The sequence below is a fragment of the Puntigrus tetrazona genome, chromosome 21 (assembly GCF_018831695.1).
Source record: "Puntigrus tetrazona isolate hp1 chromosome 21, ASM1883169v1, whole genome shotgun sequence".
Lineage (NCBI taxonomy): Eukaryota > Metazoa > Chordata > Actinopteri > Cypriniformes > Cyprinidae > Puntigrus > Puntigrus tetrazona.
In genome coordinates, this window is record NC_056719.1 from 1,860,339 (window position 1) to 1,880,800 (window position 20,462).

At 36.3% G+C, this 20,462-nt stretch overlaps 1 protein-coding gene across 8 annotated transcripts in view; it reads right to left on the reverse strand.

Annotated features, from left to right (window-relative positions):
• Window positions 1–5,222: 5,222 nt before the first annotated feature.
• nsmfa (NMDA receptor synaptonuclear signaling and neuronal migration factor a) overlaps window positions 5,223–20,462 on the reverse strand; it is a 34,711-nt gene continuing 19,471 nt past the window's right edge. For 5 of the 8 annotated variants that reach the window (XM_043221963.1, XM_043221959.1, XM_043221957.1 and 2 more), the window contains exons 6-15: window positions 17,868–17,920; window positions 17,426–17,515; window positions 15,227–15,354; window positions 14,686–14,769; window positions 14,063–14,096; window positions 12,671–12,789; window positions 12,371–12,450; window positions 12,175–12,277; window positions 10,603–10,678; window positions 5,223–9,691 (exon numbers count right to left, since the gene is read on the reverse strand). In XM_043221963.1, coding sequence (XP_043077898.1) covers window positions 9,594–9,691; window positions 10,603–10,678; window positions 12,175–12,277; window positions 12,371–12,450; window positions 12,671–12,789; window positions 14,063–14,096; window positions 14,686–14,769; window positions 15,227–15,354; window positions 17,426–17,515; window positions 17,868–17,920 — 865 coding nt within the window. In that variant the 3' untranslated portion in view covers window positions 5,223–9,593. The remainder of the gene's footprint in view (window positions 9,692–10,602; window positions 10,679–12,174; window positions 12,278–12,370; window positions 12,451–12,670; window positions 12,790–14,062; window positions 14,097–14,685; window positions 14,770–15,226; window positions 15,355–17,425; window positions 17,516–17,867; window positions 17,921–20,462) is intronic. The other 3 variants (XM_043221958.1, XM_043221962.1, XM_043221964.1) reach the window with 3 other exon arrangements.

Below are 20,462 nucleotides of genomic sequence, written 5' to 3' on the forward strand. Positions count from 1 at the left end.
TCATTCACTCCGGTCAGCATGTTTCAGGCAGAAAGAGTAATGGCCTTCTGTTACAGATTATCTATGGAAAGGTGAAACATCTAAAATTGTACAGCTGAAGCAGCAGCTAAAATTATACACAATCTTATTCACTGTGGAGTTCACTGTGCACACGTCATAATTGATTCTGTCATTATTTTGTTGATGCAGCCGTGTTTGTTATCTCGCTCCATTTGCTAATACATGTAATGTATTATATATGAAACAACGCTTTAGTAAATGCTAAGGTTATGGGAAAAGGCACCATAGGCCATCAATTTCAGCTCGCTTACCAATGAAGTGACATTAAAAGCTCTTGTTCATCGGCCCATGCGAGGACTGAACCCAGCGGCACACGTGGGGTTCAGATCTTTTAGTCAGCACACAATATTTGCTGATTCCAGGGGAGTTTTGTAACCAGACGCCACGTCTAATTGTTTATTCGGAGAACAGGTGCAGCTACGAACATCTCCAAGTGCCATATGAGGATTCTCGTCAGTTCTCTACAACTGCAGGTGCAGATTCCCTTGTGTTCAATCACTCCTATTCTGAACTGAATATAAACAAAAAGCTGACCCAGCCAAAAAAAAACAGAACAAAGAAAAAGGAAGAATGCGGTTCCATAGTTCCATAGAGACTTTTGTACTATTTTGTGCACAATGATATATAAAAAATATAGTTCTGTAATCTTTAATTAACTCTGTTTCTGCAAGCCTGTTAAACAATAGTAAGTGCCTCTATTATGGATATATGTAGTGTGTAGATGTAGTGTGTGACATAGCTCTAAGCAAAAAACAAAAAATAAAAAATAAATAAATCTGAAAGTACACCGTGTATAAGGTTATTGTCTCTTTAAAGAAAGAGTCGATTCTGAATCATTGAAATGAATCGTTTTTAAGAATGAATCGTAGAACGAATCGTCTGTGAGCCGTTGAACAAATGAAGTAAAAAAAAAAAAAGAAACCACAAGCATATTCTAAGAAAATGAAAGTGTTTTGGCCTTCCTCGCATGTCAACCTGTTGTTTGGGATTCCTAAAACCAAAATATGAACCTTTCAGCAACCATAGGGTACTGGTTTTATGATTGCGTGGATATGTTTGGCGACACCAATGTTTATTTTTATTTTAAATTGTTACAATTATTAGTCTTTGAAATTACTTTATGATTATGCTAACATTTTTGTAACAACTAATACACATTCAATCATATATTTTTTTAACCATTCGTATTAAAAAAAAAAAAGTTAGCTACATATAATTTTCGAAAACGAGGCTGGGAAGTTAAATGAATTGTAACAAACGCATAGATTAAACAAACGTCTTTCGAGGAAAAAAAACAAAAACAAAAAACACCCATTAACTAACTTTTATAAATTTCACTTTAAAAATGGCTTCGATACATGCGTGTCATACTCACCCTGTCCTCCGGATGTCGTTCCAGTCGAGTCTTCCGTCCTCACATGTATTAGTGATGTCCAGTGCAGCTCTCAGACCCGCATGAGAGAAAATGATAGATACAGGACCATCTCTCTCATCTAGGTCAGTGGACGAAGAAAGAGAAAACATATCGCCGCTAATGTCACAGCTGAAGGCTCCTGGCATCCGCCTGCTTGGATTGATGTTTCTGCGCAAGGCCAGTCTCTCCGCCTCATCCTCAAGGTTTATATGTGCTTTCCCATAAACACAACTTTTACTGGAAGGTTAACTGTTAGGCATCGGCTCGATGTCAGGAAATTTCTCAGGCTGTTGTATATTTATATATTTTATGTTGATGTTTCTCCATTTTGTGCGGTGGCGAACAAGAAGACACAAAATTGCCAAGTTATATAGAATTACAAAACGTTACACGTGACAACTAGCCTAGTTACTTTTTATCTGACTCTTACCTGGATGTAGGCGCTTTTGTTTCTGAGTTGACTTATTTAGCCGTTGCAAATTGTTGCTTTTAAGCTAAATTCAACCCCCCCAAAAAATCTTACAATCATAAAAAAAAGTAGAAAAATCCTAATATTGTTTAACATATCAGGAATAGTATATTAAGTGTATTGGACTGACCAATCAGCATCCAGCATTTACATATCTTTATCTGTAGATTTAAAAAAACAAAAAAACATGGACAGATATAAATATTTATGAGCTACGAGAACCTAATTAATATTGCTGCTTATGTTTTTTAATGCTTAATAAAACACTTCTGAGTCAAGGCTCATTAGAAATAATGAGTTTATTATGCGTAAGGCTTATTACATAATCCCTCCAAAACAAATACTTCATCAGGTTGTTGACGCAAGTTAAACCACAGGTGCTCATTTGGGAGAGTGAATCAAGTAATAAAGCGAAAGAGGAGAGTTCGCTGATCCAGAGCCCTCGCGGTCCGCCGCCTGTGAAAGTGAACAGACAAACGGTACAAAAGTGATAAATGTCTGCGGCTCAAGCCTGGAGGGCTGCAAAGACGCACGTTGTGCTGTGACAAGCCGTCACCGTCCTCACCGCAGCCTTGAGCTCGGCGAGGTCAGCAGATCACGGCCCCCCTCATCTCACGACTGCTCCTGTCCGCTCTCGCCTCGCCTGTCCAGATGGCCTTCTGGGAAAGAGTGAAACACGGTGCTGGGTAAATCTAGTTTTGAATACACAGAAAAGTTCAACAGCATGTTTTCTTTCTTAGCAAATTTTGAATTGATCTAAACGGCTGATAAAAAAAACACAACAATAAGCCACAGGTGATCCACACATGACTCCATTAAGTGAAAAGCTGCACATTTGTTGGTAGCAAATCTGTTTATTTGTTCAGCTGATTTTAGTGCTTGATATGGGCGTATTTCTCTCAGATTCAGACTTCTTCTCTGGAGAAATTTAAGCGGGAGTTTTAACGGGGTGAGGTTGTGTTGATTCATTTTTAATTATTCTGACGGCACCCATTCACTGCAGAGGATCCGTTGTTGAGGAAGTGATGTAATGCTAAATTTCAGTTTAACGGGGAAAAAGGGAATTTGGATTGCATGAGAGAGTTCATTTTCAGCAAATTTTAGCAAAGATATTTTCCAAACCCGTTGTTCCAAACCCGTAAGACCTTTGTTCATCTTCAGAACACAATTTAAAATATTTTTGATGAAATCGGAGACATCTGACCCTCCATAGACAACAACGCAAATGAAATGTTCCCAGGTCCAGAAACATAGTAATACGTAGTAATAAAACAGTTCATGTGACGTCAGTGGCTCAATTTCTGTTGCATCACAACACATGCACACTTTAACGTATTTGACGTAATCAGCCTTGTTTACGTCCGGGGGAAAAGTGCACGCATGAACGCATGAATGTACGTATGGTTGAGTAAATTATGCAATTTTTGTTGCAAAACTAAAGTTGAGATACTGATGTCACATCGACTGCATTTACTACTCGGATCTGGATCCAGTAATATTTCATCAGTAATATTTTAATTTGTGTTCCGAAGACGAACAAAGGTCTTGCGGGTTTGGAACGACACGAGGGTGAGGAATTAATGGTTTTCATTTTGGGGTGAACTAACCCTAATGTTTTTTTCTATAAAGGCACAAATAAATTAAACGGGAAGCAAAAGGGGTAGAGAACGGTAATAGCATTCACGAAGAAAACAGTTGAGGAACAGAGGAAAGGGCTCACGAAGCATGATCGAAACAACATTTTATTAGAAAAGAAAAGCATTAGAAACACTTTGCACCCGTTCAGTGCCAGCATGTTGGAATATCTCGTATTTAGGATGCTGCGGGTCCAGCGACCGCAGACATCGCCACATGAGTTAAATCTCCAGCACAATGATTCAGTTACACCATGAAATGCACAAGACACAAATCTGCAGATGTAGATATTTCAATGACATAATCAACACCGGATATATTTGTTATGTAATTCATATCTACAGTACCTACTTCATAAAAAACAATAACATGTCATCATTATTCATGAGAACGACAAAAAAAATCAATTATCCTTGATGACACACACACTCTGAAGTGGCACAGAGAATGTTCATTCTACTCTTTACTGAATAACAGACAGAAAAGGATGTATTTTTGTTGAATATTCATACTCTTCAATTATAAAACACAATCTCGTATGATGTGAAGAGGGTTGGAGTGTAATGTTCTGAAAAGCAAACCATCCATCAAGTCTCTCATAAGGCTAATGAGCTCTGGCGCACCTGCGCTCCTGCTAATCTCCCAGCACACATGAACGGGACGAAGCGAGAGAGAAAACGTGAGAGTGGATGAAAGATTATGGAGAAAGCGAAAGATGGTTATGCTACTCGAGGGCATTTTGAGATCGGTCTGTAACCATGCCCTCACTAGAAATTAATTCGGAATATAATCAAACAGAGAACCATTAAAATGCATCAAGTGCAGAAGTTGATCATGAAGAGCTGAAATATGTGCCATGGAATATAAGAGACTCTGAAAAATACGATTTTTTTTGAGAATTCTCAGAATGGTGACATCTCATAATTACAAGTTTACATTTGAACAATTGAGTTAGTCTCTCACAACTGAGTTTTTCTTCAGAATTTTGAGATTAATTCTCATAATTTTTTTTTTTTTTTGGTGAGTATGAGTTTATAAAATTTTTTTCTTAAGCCTTTTTTTGTACAAATTCCCAGATTTTGCAAGATATAAACTCTAAATTCTGACTTCATATCTTGCAATTTTAAGTTTACATCCCATAGTTTATAACTCGCAATTCTAAATCTAAATTGCGAGACAAGTATTCACAATTACTTTTTTGGCATCTCGCGTTGGAAAAAAAGCTTCCATATAAGCATTAAAGCAATACAGCATATACCATATCTAATATTTTTCTTTGTGCTCTCACTAAAAGCACCAGATTTATTTGATGACTGAAACTGATCGATGCAAAATATATGAATGTATCTTAGTTAGTTCCCAGCAGCAGGCCTCATCAAGCCTTCCATCAGGGCTGTTAGAAGCAAGGAATAGATGTATATAATAACTGATAACCAGCAAAACTTTTAGGAAGTGCAGTTGTGATGAATGGAAATGCTAACGGATAGCTTTCTCCAGATATTATAGACCTTCTTGACCGTAATGCCTAATAAAGGCTACTGAAATTGTAAATAAAAACAAATACCGACATACTGTACTGTTGTCCGTAAAGTCTCATAAAAATACCTTGTATGTTTGAATAAATAAATCTTTTGTCTAAAAAAATTACAGCACCGCTCCTTTAATACATTTTTTACACATAATTAGTTCAGGCCCAACAACAAAGGGAATACATTAGATGGCTAAACACTGTTAAAGCTGAGGCAATCTTCTGATCATGTAGAGTGACAGCTGAAACCGCCCATTCATGCACATCAGACGCTTTCAACAAACATATGCACATTCTGTTGGTTAGCTGGTTTAGAATCAACCTCTACCGCCGAATCTTTGGGACTAGGGGTTAGGGGTCGGGTTATCGATGACATTTGGGCAGGAGCCGAACTTGTCAGCTTTCTATAAATTGTCTCTGTTTGTATCAAGTACAGGCAAATTGGCAAGTGAGATCAGTAAGACTTTACAATAAGGTTTAATTTCTTAACATAAATGTTAATGCATGGGTTTAAAGCGCTAAAAATAAACAACATTTACAGCAGGTATTAATCAAAGTTAATGTTAACTTCTACAAATATATTTGAAACATTTTCATTCGGATAAATAAACATTAAACAATTAATTATCATTGTTCGTATATTATTAATGTATATAATTATGCGTTAAAATGAACAAAAATATATATTTAAATTAATAAATAAAATTAAGCTAGAATAAAGAGTTCTCATTGTCAATTAAAATAAAAATTCTGCTATTCCGAAGTATAATACGTATAATTTGTTTGATAACTTAAAACACTAAACTAATTACACAAAAAAATAAATAGCAAAAGCTAAATTAAAATAAAAAAGTAAAAATAGCAGCTTTTAAATCAAAAATAAAATATAATGTATATAACATTAAACTAACACTGATTCGTAAAAAATATGTTGTTTATTGTGCCTAATGCATTAGTGTTACGGGTTAAGTATTATAAAGTAAAAAAAAAGTATTACCGGAAAACATTTCTTGAGGCTAATCAGAAAAAAATAATCAATTTATAAAGTGGATTCCTCAGACATTGCCAAAGCTTTGTGTAGAATGAAGAATCAAGATTCTTCCTCAACAAAAAAAGAAGGCTCTGCACAAACAGCCATTACTGTCCAGCACAAGTACAAAATAAATAGAATAAATATATAATAAATATAATAAATTAGTAAAAAGCTCAAAACATTAACATTTACATCATATAGGAATTACATATATTGCTACATTGACAAACAGCTTTAAAACACTATTCAAAAGTAAATGAATAAATGTGCAAACATTTGTACAGAACAGTTGTAATAAGCGATTTTAGTGATACAAGTGCCCTCCATTTGATGCATTCTGTTCATACTGGACGTCCCGACATAACATTCGCTCTTGCCACCAAATGTTCCCGCTATAGCGCGATGTTGCCGTCTGTAGTATAGTGATTGTAGATTCTCTCTTTCCCTCTGACATGCCAGGCTCTCTGATGCCTACTGTGAGTCACAGATGGCCCCATAATGACTGGAATTGCTAGAGGATCAGGTCCAATTCATTTACAACCTATTTTCTGGCCAGGGTGCAGCCCTTTAGGGGAAGCAGCGTGTCAGCTAGGCTAAAGAGATAGCACAACCCTACTGTATTCTATATCCAGACACTTCCAGTGCATCTCTGCAGGCTGATTAAAGCTTTACCTCACTAGCTTTTGTGTATGTTTGCCATATTGGATCACTTTTTGTACCTTTAAAATGAGGAATGCGTGGCTAAATTTCTTGGAAGTTACATGTACATTGCCAAGATGTCCATTCAAAGTGGGCGTTTTAGTGCGTTTTTAGTTTTAATAGATGAATATGTTGCTAAAATGTTCCTTGTCGCGTTATTTTTTTTATGCATTTGTGATAAAAAAATGTACCATACATGAACGCAAGTCGACAACCAGGGATGTAACAATATTGTAATTTGTATTGTTGATAGCGGCAGTATGTATTGTGTAGTTTACCTTAAAAAAATACATTAAAAATAAATTTACATTTTTTAGTGTTTTAATAAACAATGCTTTTTGATAACTGTTTATCAGACGTCTTAGAAATCGTAAATTAAATCATCCTTATATTGTTCAAAACCTGCATTATTTTCTTTATTCATATATTGAAGAATGTTGGTAACCAAGCTGTTCTCGGTAGCCACACACATAGTATTAATACTTTTTTCTTTCCGTACTGATAAGTCCTGTCCCCTAACTCAAGCCAATGGATTTTACCACAGTGTTTACATTTTTCTGGGAAATAAACCTTAGTTTTAGTTGTGCACCATAAATTTAATTAAGGGAGGGAGTTTTAATATTAAACCCCATTTAATTATCTCTAAATCTAATGTATCAAATGGATGCATTCCCAGTTGATGCACATCTTGGCAAGGTAGGTTACTTAGCATTCTATTAGCATGTTGTTGGAGTTTCTTTCTCTCTCATAAGATGGCTTGGTACAGCATACTTCACTAATTTCCATGGGGCAAGACCTCATTCTGTCTATCAATTAAGTTAAAGATTTCCTGAACAACACTAAAGGAGTAGCCAGTTAGCATAAGAGAAGATCGTTCAACCATCGTTCAACCAGCTGGATGTTCTTCATGAGTGCCTGAAGCCATCCACATCAAAGAGCCATCAGTCTGAGCAGCTTGCTAAAGAGGGTATGGCTTATTAGCTGAGTACATTAGAACATTCACATGAGAAACAACTCCCGAGTTGCTCAAAACCTTTGAAAGCTACTAATGGAAGAAGAAGAAGAATGCATAGAGTTTACACCTGCAAGCTGCCATAGAGCGCTCTAAACGGTTCTATTATCCATATACGGCCATCAAATACCATCCTACCCCAAAAGGCAACAATGACCTTCAGAATAACGCCTTTTCATGACCCACAACTCCAACGGCTTTAGACTTAATAGAGAGAGGCTGTTTTCACACTAAAGCTTATGATGTGAACCCAAATCCATTTAGTGAAATCGGCTTCTGGTATCACGAAAACAAGGGTTCGTGTGGAGTCGAGCGTGATTCACAGTTATTATAAAAGTAATCCAGCCTTTTTTGTGGTTGCCAGAAGGTACTGATGGCACTAACATTCAAATGTTTGGGGTTAGTTAGATTTACGGATTTAAGACTGCATTCATTTGATTAAAAATACAGTAAAAACAGCAATATTGTGAAATATTATTACAATTTAAGTTTTTTCTATTTCAATATATATTAAAATGTCATTTTTTCTTGTGAAGCAAAGCTGAAATTTTAGCAGCCACTATTCCAGTCTTTTGATCAAGTTAATCAATCCTTGCTGAATAAAATTTTAATTTCTTTTTTTTTTTTTTTACTAAAACGTTTGCTGTATATTTAGTACAGATCAAAGTGCCAAGGTTAAAATTAGAGACTAAACCCAAACAATTAAGTAAAAAAAGTGCACTCCCTTTTTTGATAAAAGATGCAAATATACTGCCACTTGAAGCCAAATACAAATACTATGTTTAAAGACAGACAGGTTCAAACCAAGTGTGAAAACAGCCTAATTGTTATGAACACATTGACAAAAGCGGGGTTTTTTTTGAGCATTTCTGTAACGTCTGCTATGTTCCTGCTGACGCTTCAGGTGCACCTGGCGTAGATGTCTGGCTATATTGAGGTCAGTGTTTCTATTATTATATGACTGGAAGTCACGATTTCCCAGTTTGTGGACCGTGTATGGTTTTGTAATGTTTTTCGGTGAAGGGAGTTGTGCCGAAAGCAAAACGTGATGATAGATTACTAAATCTACGAAGTATGTCGACAGAATGAACATTCTTTCCATCTAAATGACTTCCACACATCTGGATAGGGGAGTAATTAATATATCCGTAAAGCCTAAAACCTGAGTTATTCAAAATAGTTCATTAGAAAGACCACGACAATAAACATTGAAAAAGTAAATTGTGTACCATTGACATTTAGATTATTTGCGTGACTATAGCTACTCTATATACTCATGAGATGTATATCCTGTATGTATACCGATATATTAGTTGTTATTTCATATAGGACCATTTTTGTGTTCTGGTAGGTAAATTTTCGGCGTGACACTTGTAAGCACAACGGTCTCGGCTAGTGATCAATAAGTCGGCGATATGTTAGTTTAAAAACAAAAGCAGTCGATAGACTGTCAACAAGTTCTGAGAAACATCTTCTCTTTTCTCCATTAGAGAACAAAAACACCACACATCCGCATTTCCCTTGTGTTTTGAACCACTTCTTGTGTGTTACCGTTCTGAGGTGGCCGCAGTCCACAGAGGTGAGCTGAAATAAACAATACTCGAGACGCAGCGATGGCAGCGAAGTGGCTGTGTCCATCTCCACTGCTCTTCCTCCTGTACTCCAAAATGAAAGCTGGTGGAATGGAGTTTTACAGTGGGACGTCCTGCCCGCAATGCTACGTGCACACTGACCCGCACTGGGTCACAAGAGATCTTCATAGTCCAGGAGTTTTGAGTGCTGCCGCGTTTTCCAAAGTCGAAACAGACGGAAGTCAAAGTACATCTCAATCATCTCTTTGCCTAAAAGAGAGGGAAACATTTGGTGAATTCAATGCGAGCACGATGAACTATGATCAACTGACACTAATTGGGAAACAGCATGCAGTGGGGGACGATATAGATACAGAGATGTTAGAGATGAATTATAGAGAAAGAGAAGTGGGATGTTTGATCGGCCTAGGACAGGTAAAAACGAAATGAAGAAAAAGACCTGTAAACCTTATGTTAGTAAGGGGCCTGTCAACGTGCCCTCATGCCATTTCAAACCATATGGGTTCGGTAGAACATGAAGGTGAGCAAATGCCAAAATTCAACACGCAAATATGAGTGTGAGAAGACAGACCTCTAAGTTTGAGGCTCATGAGAATTTTCATTATCTATTATGTTTGCAAAGCGCGCACTTATTTGAGTAAGATCCACATAGAAAAAAAAATCTATTTGAAAACATTTGAAAATATATTCTAGTGATGGCCAAGATGAATTTTCAGCATCATTATTCTAGAATAGGACCCTGATTTGGTGCTTAAGAAAGATTTCTAATAACTGCTGGTTTTAAAAAAAGGATTTTTTTTTTACAGGATTCTTTGATACATATAAAGCATAGTATGCATTTGAAACATTATCTTTACTTTTACTCTTCCACAATTTAATGCATTTTTCACAAAAGATATATATTAATTAATAATGAATTTTAGTTGATTCTGACTGACACTTATCTACGTTCTTTATATATAAAAAACAAACAAACAAAAAAAAGAAAAAATAACGGTTAAACCCATGATGGTCAGAACGTGCATTTTCCATAACATACATATATCAGTGTTCTTTCCTAGATTTGAAATCATGCAAGGAAGTCTGTTTATGTGTGTTTATTTGCGTGTAGGAGTGTGAGCATAAGCACATTTCAGCAGTTTTATTGCAGACAGTCTCACCCTGAGCGGAGAGCTCCAGCGGTGACTCAAACGTGACAGAATAAGGCCTCATCAGGTTCTTCAGTTTCTGGAACAGCTGTTGGCACACGATAAGCCAAGACATTAATAATCCGCTTTTTTTTTCTCCCCCTCACACAGCTCTCTCACTCTCTCCTTCACCCGCTCTTTGACTCGAGGAGGTTAGTTAGGGATAATGGCAGCCTCCGTGTTTGTGGCCCTGGATAAATCTCACACGGGCAACTGGAAAGGCAAATGAGAACCTTCAAAAGAACCCAGTTAAGATCTTAACATCCATGCAACGCTCTGAGAGGCTTCGGAACCCAGACAGAGATTAGAGATGAAGTTACAGACACAGATTTTCTCTCCCGGCTCACCCTGTGAAGGAAGCCAGAGTGGATAAAAAAGAAAATATGAGCACAACGCTAAAGGGGACGCCACAAACAAATACTGCAATATTCATAGAGTTCTCATTTGAGATAAACGTGCATTGATATACACTCGCGAAGGCCAAATTCTGTCGGCAGATAACCCAGCGTGCATTCGTGAAGTCACAGAAGTCAGTCATCCTCCGCGTGTCAGTCACAAGCACAGTTCTCGGGAACGGTGGCGCCTCTTGGGCAATGACGCACGGCGAATGAGATTTACGCCGAACCCGTCTCCATAGAAACGCATTTGTACATTAGTGTCCAAGGGCGGCATGAATGTGTCCTTGGGGCGTAATCTCGGGGATTCTGTCATATAACACTCGTCAGGCTACCAAACAGTCAAGGCTGACCCTAAAGGACAGATGGACATTTGTGTTCAAGTCCAATAGTCAAGGAAGTCGAAGGATTGGTTGTTAATGATCACAGCTACTAGTTTGAGTGTCATGTACTGTACATTACATTTCAAAAATCTCTAGTCTGCTCAACAAGGCTGCATTTATTTAATAAAAATGCAGTAAGCTGTATTTTAACATATTTTAAAATCCAAATCATAGCTGAACAATGTTTTTACATATATTTAAGTACTAAAATAAATAATTATAATATGCTAATAATATTTATATTATATAATTATTATAAATAATAATTATGTAATATAAATTTTAGGTTTTTTTTAATAATTTATTTTCTTTTATCTCAGTTAGCATTTATATCAAGTAACAGGTTTTTACCGTGACAATACAGTGTTATCGGTGATAAAAACTGTTTTGCTGCTTAATATTTTTTGTGGAAACTGTGATACTATTTTTTTCAGCATTATCTTATTTGAACTTGACATTTTTGCAATATTCTACAAGTCTTTACTTTACAGCTCTAGATCTGTAAAAGATTCAGCACTGGGCAGGAAAGGGTTATTTTAAGTTACATAACCAGGGGAAAAATGCTGTCAGGCATGATGGTGACAGACAGAGAGGTGTTATATAGAAAAATGGAGAGATGGAGTTGGTGCATGTCTGTGTCTAAAGAGATGAGAGCCGAACATGGCCACGGCGAGCCCCAGAGGGACCATTTCTAAATATAATGCAGAAACTCAAGGTACAAGCATTACGTAAATACTGCAGACTTGCTGCTTCACAACTTGACATACCTTCTCTCCATTAGGATTGCCCAGGACATAACAACCCATGATGTGGATCAGGTTAGGCTCTGGATTCACTTTACTCATAAACCGGCTCAGACGTTTCCAAAACCTGCATGTAGACCACAAACCGCGTGAGCGAATCCCTCAGATAACAGTGACTAAATGAGTATCGAAACAAGACTTTTCTACGGATCTCACTCACTGGCTCATGTCTTCCTCTTTCTCGACCTTTGCAAAAGTGGCCACTTTATTCTTCAGAAGATACAGGTGCCCCGGGCCTCCCTGAGACAGAAAATGACACATCTGAAACATTACATAACATCAAGCTCAAAGAAACAGAAGATCAGTAGCACTGCCCTCCGAACCGAAAGAGACAGATTTGTGAATTTCCTGTCCATCTGAAAACACAGCCATTACACAACATCAAACACAAATCATCAATCTGAGACAGCAGGGAAGTATTATTCCCACAGACACTGCTGATTCACTCTGGCGCACTTACACTCTCATTTCTTGTCATTTTTGTCTGTTGGCTTCGTTTTTCTCTCACCTGACAGAAGATCAGCATGCGCCAGATCTTACTGCCCCTCCTGTAGGCTGTCAATCTCTTCTCAATTTCCTCTGCACATAAAAACAAACACACTGCTGTAGTCATGTCGAGTGCATATGATCTTACAGTGAATATACATGAGTTGACAGTTTACGTCCTTTCATTTTTATAAAAAAAATTTTTATAGTGGGGAAAGGTCATGGCGAGCAAAACCAGATGGAAACCTTTTGCATATTATACTGATTTGACTTTACATGTTTAGACAGTTTAGATGTCAAAAATTAAATAATGTAAATATATTATTTAATTGTAATCGCATCTGTTTACATTACATAGGTATGTGTACTGTGGATATTTATTAGTATACATTTCAAAAATATTTACATGTATACATCTATATATTCATTTTCTGTATTTTATATTAGATATAAATATATTTAACATGTAAACATAATATTTCTCTTAAAAAATACATGTACATAATAAATGTAGACAGTATACTCACAACAACAAAAAAAAACCCAAACTTTTATTATGTATGCAATTAATTATTTGACAGCATTTATACTATATTACATTACAATTTCTCTCTCTCTCTCTCTCTCTATATATATATATATATATATATATATACACACATATATAGTATTTCTATATAATTTCTAAATAAGTTCAAGCCAAGAGTAATTTTAAGCGATTTTTTTTTTTTTTTTTTTTTTTTTAGAACTTTTTAATGAAAAGTAATTATTTGTTTTATCTTATATTCAATCATGTGTTCAAATTACGGTCATGTTATTCAAAGAAATGTTTGCAAAAAATCGCTAAGGTTTGCTAAAATGAAACCATTAACATATCTTCATGTCTGATCCGGGCGATTACCACTATAGACATTGACTAAAACTTTTTCTCAAGTATTACAAAACAACATATTTGTACTTTGTTTCTTCCACTGCTCTGTATATAAGACTTATTCAGGACTGAATTTCCACATTTCATGCAATCACAATTTCAGCATAACTACCCACTTGCATTTAAAAGGAATAAAAAAGTTAATTTATGAATTTATGAATCTAAAACGCAACTCATAAAACTTGATCACTTCAGACACAAAAAAGTCACTAGAAAATATAAGCACTTCTCTGATCCAGTGTCATTTATCAGGAATCCAATTGTTTTTGTGTTTCTCATGCTGGCTGGGGCAAAAATCAATACAAAGCCCACTGTCATTCCACAGTAAAATAACCAGGCAAGGGGTAAAATGCTCCAACACACACACACACACACACAAAATCACATGGGGACTGGGAAACACACAGCAAAAAACACACACATAAAGCTACATACCCAAAATATCATCAAACGTGGCATGCTCATGATCCTAAAGATAAAAATAATGAACACGATCAATACAAACACACAGAGAAGACCAATTCAGAAGAAAAAAATGTTCTTTGTGTCATGATCAGTGTCTCTAATCTCTAATTCACAGTCCAGATAACATTAGTGGCTTCTGCATTTCTTTTATGTTGTTGAGGACATGCTGTCATTGTGTTTGCTATCAATTTGGTCATCACTTGTCACTTTAAACCTCTGGACAGTATTCGGTCCTCTTGTATCGCATCCTATAGAGCGCCTTTGGTTTTATTGCGCAGGACAAAGCAAACATTAGCTTTGTGTTTCAAGTGTCTTTTCAGTGAAAATCCATTAGCTCTACAAATTTGTTTTATTGTAAATCATGGTCGTGGAGAGCCACTGTTCTGCAGACTTTTGCTCTAACCTTGATCAAACTCACCTGCCTGTAGCTAACTAATAATCCTGAACAGCTTAATTAGCCGGTTCAGGGTGCGTTTGATTAGGGTTGGCGCTAAAATATGCAGTGGCCCTCGAGGACCAGGGTTGAGGAACTGGGTTATAAACGGTCAAAACTGATGTGTAATTGTAATATGTGATGTAGGGTAAAAACTTACATAGAGTATGGGTATAATAGATGGATCGTCCCTTCGAATTATGTTGGGAACATATTCTGCTTTAGGAACTTTAGATGAGATCAACTATAGGATACAAAAGTGGCAGAAAAAAATGGTCATTATTAAGAATTACATTAAAATATATATATATCTCATTAAACATAAATCAAAATAAATTAATTAACATTGTAAAATTAATTAAGTAAAAATAACAATCAAGTGACATCAAGTGACAAAAATAAAAATAGACAGCAATTTTGCAGGGCAACGTTTTTAAGAAATGTTCAAACGGGTAACATTTCTATCTGGATACTTTCAATTTGTTGTGGGACTTGTTTCTCAGCTGGTTTAAAATTGCTCAAAAAGTTGCTCTCTATCATCAGCAAGAGTTCAAATAAAATTTTAGAATTCATTAAAAAGGGAAATGAAACCAAATTTATTGAATTAATTGAACATTGTAAATTAAATGCAATTAAATTAATTAAAATTGAGCTAAATTAAAATCTGGATTTGAAAAACACAAAACATTTGAACTGGTTACCATAATTTTGGGAGGGATAAAATCATCTCCCTCACACGCCAGCTTCTCCATCTCTCTCTCCTCCTCCCAGTCCATGTCTTCACACCCGCCCTCCTCTGGAGTACCGCAGGTCGGCTGCAGATCCCCGCCTGTGGCATCACACAAAACAGCAAAGAGACAGTTCAATGATGGACACAGAGACAGCCGAAGGAAGACAAAGAGAAGAAAGGAACAAAGAGGCAAGCGAGGAATGATAAGAGTGGATGGAGAAAGAGAAAGGTAACAAAGATAAGACAGACTGATGGTAAATTTGTTTACACAGACTGCAGTAATTGAGCTTTCATTGAGTTTTGCTTCCATGTTAGGAGACATAACCGATGAGAGGAAAAGTTCACCAAAAAATGTTATTCCAAACCTTGATGCTGTTATATCTTACGTGGAAGATGAAGAGATATTTTTGAAAAGAAATCCCACAGAAAAATGGTTAATATTGAGCAAACTGTCAAGGTACTAAAAATGTCATAACAGAACCTGACAAAAAGCGTCATAAAAGTATTTCATATGACTTTATGATCATTTAGTATTGCTTGGAACATTCAGTATTCCACAATAAGTCCTGTAGTGTTATTGTTAACTAAAACCAACATTAAAGCTATTAAAAATACATAATTTTCTCAAAAAAACAAAACAAAACAAAGTAGATATAAATAAATGAATAAAAATAAAAAGAAATTTGTAATGCTGATTTGTCAACTGAACTGAATATAATATGAAATATACTGGTAAAACTCAGATTAATATTAGAACAAATTCTCAAATTAAAATCTAAAACACATTTTAATAAAAAAAAAAAAAAAATTACAAAAAATAAAATAGTATAACAGTATCTGAATAATACTAAATTAATACATAAAACACTTTTTAGGACAACTTTTTGTGATTAAATCAAAAAATGTACTTCATAGGACTTGAAAGTCCTTTTTGGACAGCTGTGATACACTTTTCATGCGTGGAAAAATTATTTCTTAATTTTCCACTAAAAATAACAGACTGTGGGTTTGGAATGACATGAGGGTGACAAAAAGATGACAGTATTTTCATTTTTGGGTGAACTATCCCTTTGAAGACTAAAAATGCCATTGATTTCCTGTGATTTCTTTTTCACACCAAGTATGCTTATGCTAAATGAAAACTAATATCTGAAATCCTGAATCTTTTGTTTGACTGCAGTCCATTTAAATATACACCAGTATACCTAGCTACAAATGTAATGTGTTATAAATGTAAAACTGCAGTGAGAAACCGTAGTAGTGGATGTACAAGAAAAAGTAAAGAGGGGAGGAAAACCAGGCAGCTATAGAGAGAGAAAAGAGACAGAAAAAGCCAACATACAAATATTACAATTGTAAGTCAAATGTTCACAATCATTCATGAGGCACCCTGAAGACATAGGTGGCAAAAACAAACATGACGACAAAAATAAGTCTAAAGACAAACTACACACAGAGTTAACATGCTGACACAGAATTCTACAGTGTGCACACTTACACACACACACATACACACTCAGACACACACATACGTCTCCAGAGTCCAGACGCTCCAGGCAGGACAGATACTCACAGAGAGAGAAAGAGAGGAGCACATATTCGGGACAGAACCACGCTCAGAGGAAGACAGACAAATAGGATCAGCATCAAGAGCAGAGGAGGAACGTCACTGCCAGACTGTGTATGTGTAAGATATACAAGTAGTGTAATAATTATATATACACTAGCTTTTAAAAGTTTGGGGTCTGTATGATTTTTGTTTTAAAGAAATAATACTTTTATTAAGCAGGAATTCATTAAATTGATCAAAAGTGACAGTAAAGACTATTGCATTTTTAACCATTTAAACTATCGCTTTTTTGTGTGTGAGAAAAGCCTGAATTAATGATCCTGAAAATTCAGCTTTGACACCACAGGAATAGAATAGAATAGAATACTTGTTTTAAAATTGCAATAGTATTTAACAATATTATTGTATCACATAAATGCAGACTTGGTAAGCATTAGAGTACTTAAAAAAAAATCTTTTAAAAAAAGCACTGACCATAAACCCTTAAACAGAAGTGTAAGTAAGTAATAACTAGTGCTGTCAATTATTTTATGCTGTGATTTTGATATGCTAAGTGTGTCAAAGTGGCATGTATAAGTGTGTGCGTACAGATGGACTCACTGTCTTTTGAGTCGTTTAGGGAGTCTTGTTTGACAGGGGTCGGATCGCTCCAGGATCGGTTGAAACTCTTCGTCCTGCGCTCTGCAAATGCTAGTGAAGTGGAAAGATGGTCACACGCACACACACGCGAAGCCCCATGATCCTCACAGTGGGCTGCACTCAAACACACCAACAACCGCCAGCTACGCACACATCTCTCATATGCTTCCATGTCCATTTGTTCCTGTGCTCCACTTGAAAAACACATCGAAGCAAAACGGACCAACACTCGTCCGCAGTCATTGGTTTATAGGTCACAATGACGCAAAACTGTCAATCATCTTTCATACAAACATGCAAAAATACACATGCTAATCTACAGCACATGCATCACATGTACAAACAAAAACATACAAATGGAGCTGTGCAATCGTTCATACTGTACACTCACACATAGACTCACTTTGTGCTTTCATTCTTCTGCTGCCCACCATTCTTAAATGCTTCCGGAAATTTCTAAAACGTTAGTAGAAGAGGAGTGAAAGAAAAAAGAGAGTGGAAGGAAAGGAAGTTAAAACAGGTAATTAATATCTTCACGTGTGTGACACCACCAAAAACCTCTCCTATATGTGCTTGGGAACGCATAGAGATTTCCCTTGGTTATTCAACAGCGCAAACATATTTTGAAGGCAATATGAAACCCATAAACACTTAGTACATCGCTGAATATTTGCACCACGTAGGCCGTCTGAGACACCAGCAGACGTCCTTGCTTGTGTGCACTCATGTGCAGTATTGAACCAGCAAGTGTGTACTTTCTTTGAGACATTTGGCTTTTCTCCAGCTGACTGAGAAAGCAGGCAGAGAAAAATGCCACTGCAGTGGAGTTAGTTCCACACCTCCAACATAACTACCCTACGCATATCCATGACAACTGTACACTTAATTATAAAAGCTGAAACACTAGTAAGGGGTGGAAAAAGGTGACAGGGACAACGAGGCACGTGAAGAAATAACAGCAAATTAGAAGACAGGAGTACTTAGGTCAGAAACATACTCTACGCAAGTCCGCAAACGTTGACGCAATGCTATTAAAAACATGCAGTCCTGTTTTATACACAACGTGTTCTTGTTTTACTGTGATAAAAAAGTCACTTCAAATATCTGTGCCATGAAAGAACCTATACAATCCAAATATAAGTTTAAAGGCATTTATGTGTGTTAGCTTTGAGGCTAGCAATATGCTAGCATATTGCTGACAAAATGTCAATGGAAATGCTAACTAGCTTTCTTCAGGTATTCATCATCAACAGGTACATAAACATCATAGATCATCAGAGATAGAGCAAGGCATTTGTGTTTATGTACTAGTCTACATTTTGAGCCTTGGTTTAAACCAAAACAACACTCTTGGCAGGACTGCAGTACTACACATGGTTAGCGCTCTGGGGAAGCATATCCTCATTAGCCAGTGTATTGTGTTATGAAAATTTAATTTCTGAATTTTATTGAGTCTGTTTCAGTGTTTTTCTCCAAGTGTCCTGTTTTGTGACATAATTACACTGTAGATCATGACTAATTGGAAGGGAAGTAATGAGACAGGAAGAGAGAGGCAGAAACATGGGAGGAAGAGAGAAAAAAGCGCTTTGTTTACACATGTGACAGAGCTGTGCCCACCTGTGAGAGGAGGGAGATATGGAGAAATCTCCCTATTCTGTCTTTCTTATGGCTTATTTACACCCACATGCATTAGAGAGAGAGAGAGAGAGAGAGAGAGAGAGAGAGAGAGAGAGAGAGAAACCTCCCTCGCCCCCGCAGCTGAGGATGAGTCAGAGGCTTTTTTTTTTTCCTCAATTGTCTCTCTTTTCATTCTCTCACTCTCTCTGTCCCATGTCTGCAATCTCTGCGCCTCTATTAGCTCTTTAATTTCATCACCACCTCTCTCACGCTGTTAAATAATTCTATTCCCTCAATCAAGACTCTTACCTTTTTTTAAAGGAATATTTCACCAAAAATGAAAATTCTGTCATCATTTCTTCACCCTCATGTTGTTTCAAAAAAAAAAAAAAAAAAAAAAAAAAACTTTTTAATTTGAAAAATTAAACACAATAAAAAACACAATATTTCACTATTTAAAGAAATATTAAGGTTTAGTATAAATAAATATTTCTATGCATTCATAATAAATGTATTATTTTATATATTAGTAAATGAAAGTGAATGGGGGTTGGGATGTTTCAAAGATGTTCTAGTATGAATAAAGTCAGAAAATTACCTGAATTGACTTTATAGTGCTTTTCAAAGGGAGCATTCACTTTCGTTGCATGGAAAAGAGTAGTGTGGATGTTCTGCATAGTATCTTTATCTGCATTCTGCATAAGAAAATGTGCAACGATTCTCACTATTAACTAGTTGCTTATTAGCATATTAATATATTGGATGTTTATTAGTATTTATCATTTTCAGCAAAATCATATTCTACATCCCTAATCCAACCCAATCACTAAACATAACAACTACCTTGCTTGTTATTGATAAGCAGCAAATTAGGAGTTTATCGAGGCAAAAGTCATAGTTAATGGCTTGTTCATAGCGAGAATTGTACCATAAAATAAAGTGTGACCAAAGTGTCTTATGGGATTGCAACGACATGGGGATGAGTAAATAATGAACAATTTCTATTTCAAATAAACTGTCCTATTAAGGGGAAATAAGGGTCAAACTACTGTATGTGTTTTTTCAGGTCACCTCAACATTCAGCAATTACTCAGGTGTTTTTCCATACCCCATTGTCTTTCCCCTACAGCAGCTGTGCATTGTGGGAGACATCTGGCTGGACGCTCCAGACTCCTGTCCAATATGACCTCTCCGGCTCCCAATCGTCCCCACCCACAGCAGCAACTCTGATTACGTAATTGTCTGCTTGCCTTTTCATCCTCCCATTCAGATTCTCACTCTCCTCCTTTCATTATCTCTCTGTCCTTTCGTTCTCCTCCTGAATGCATGATTGCAGTGTATCATTCGTCTCACAGGGTTGACTTTCTAGCGACGTATCACA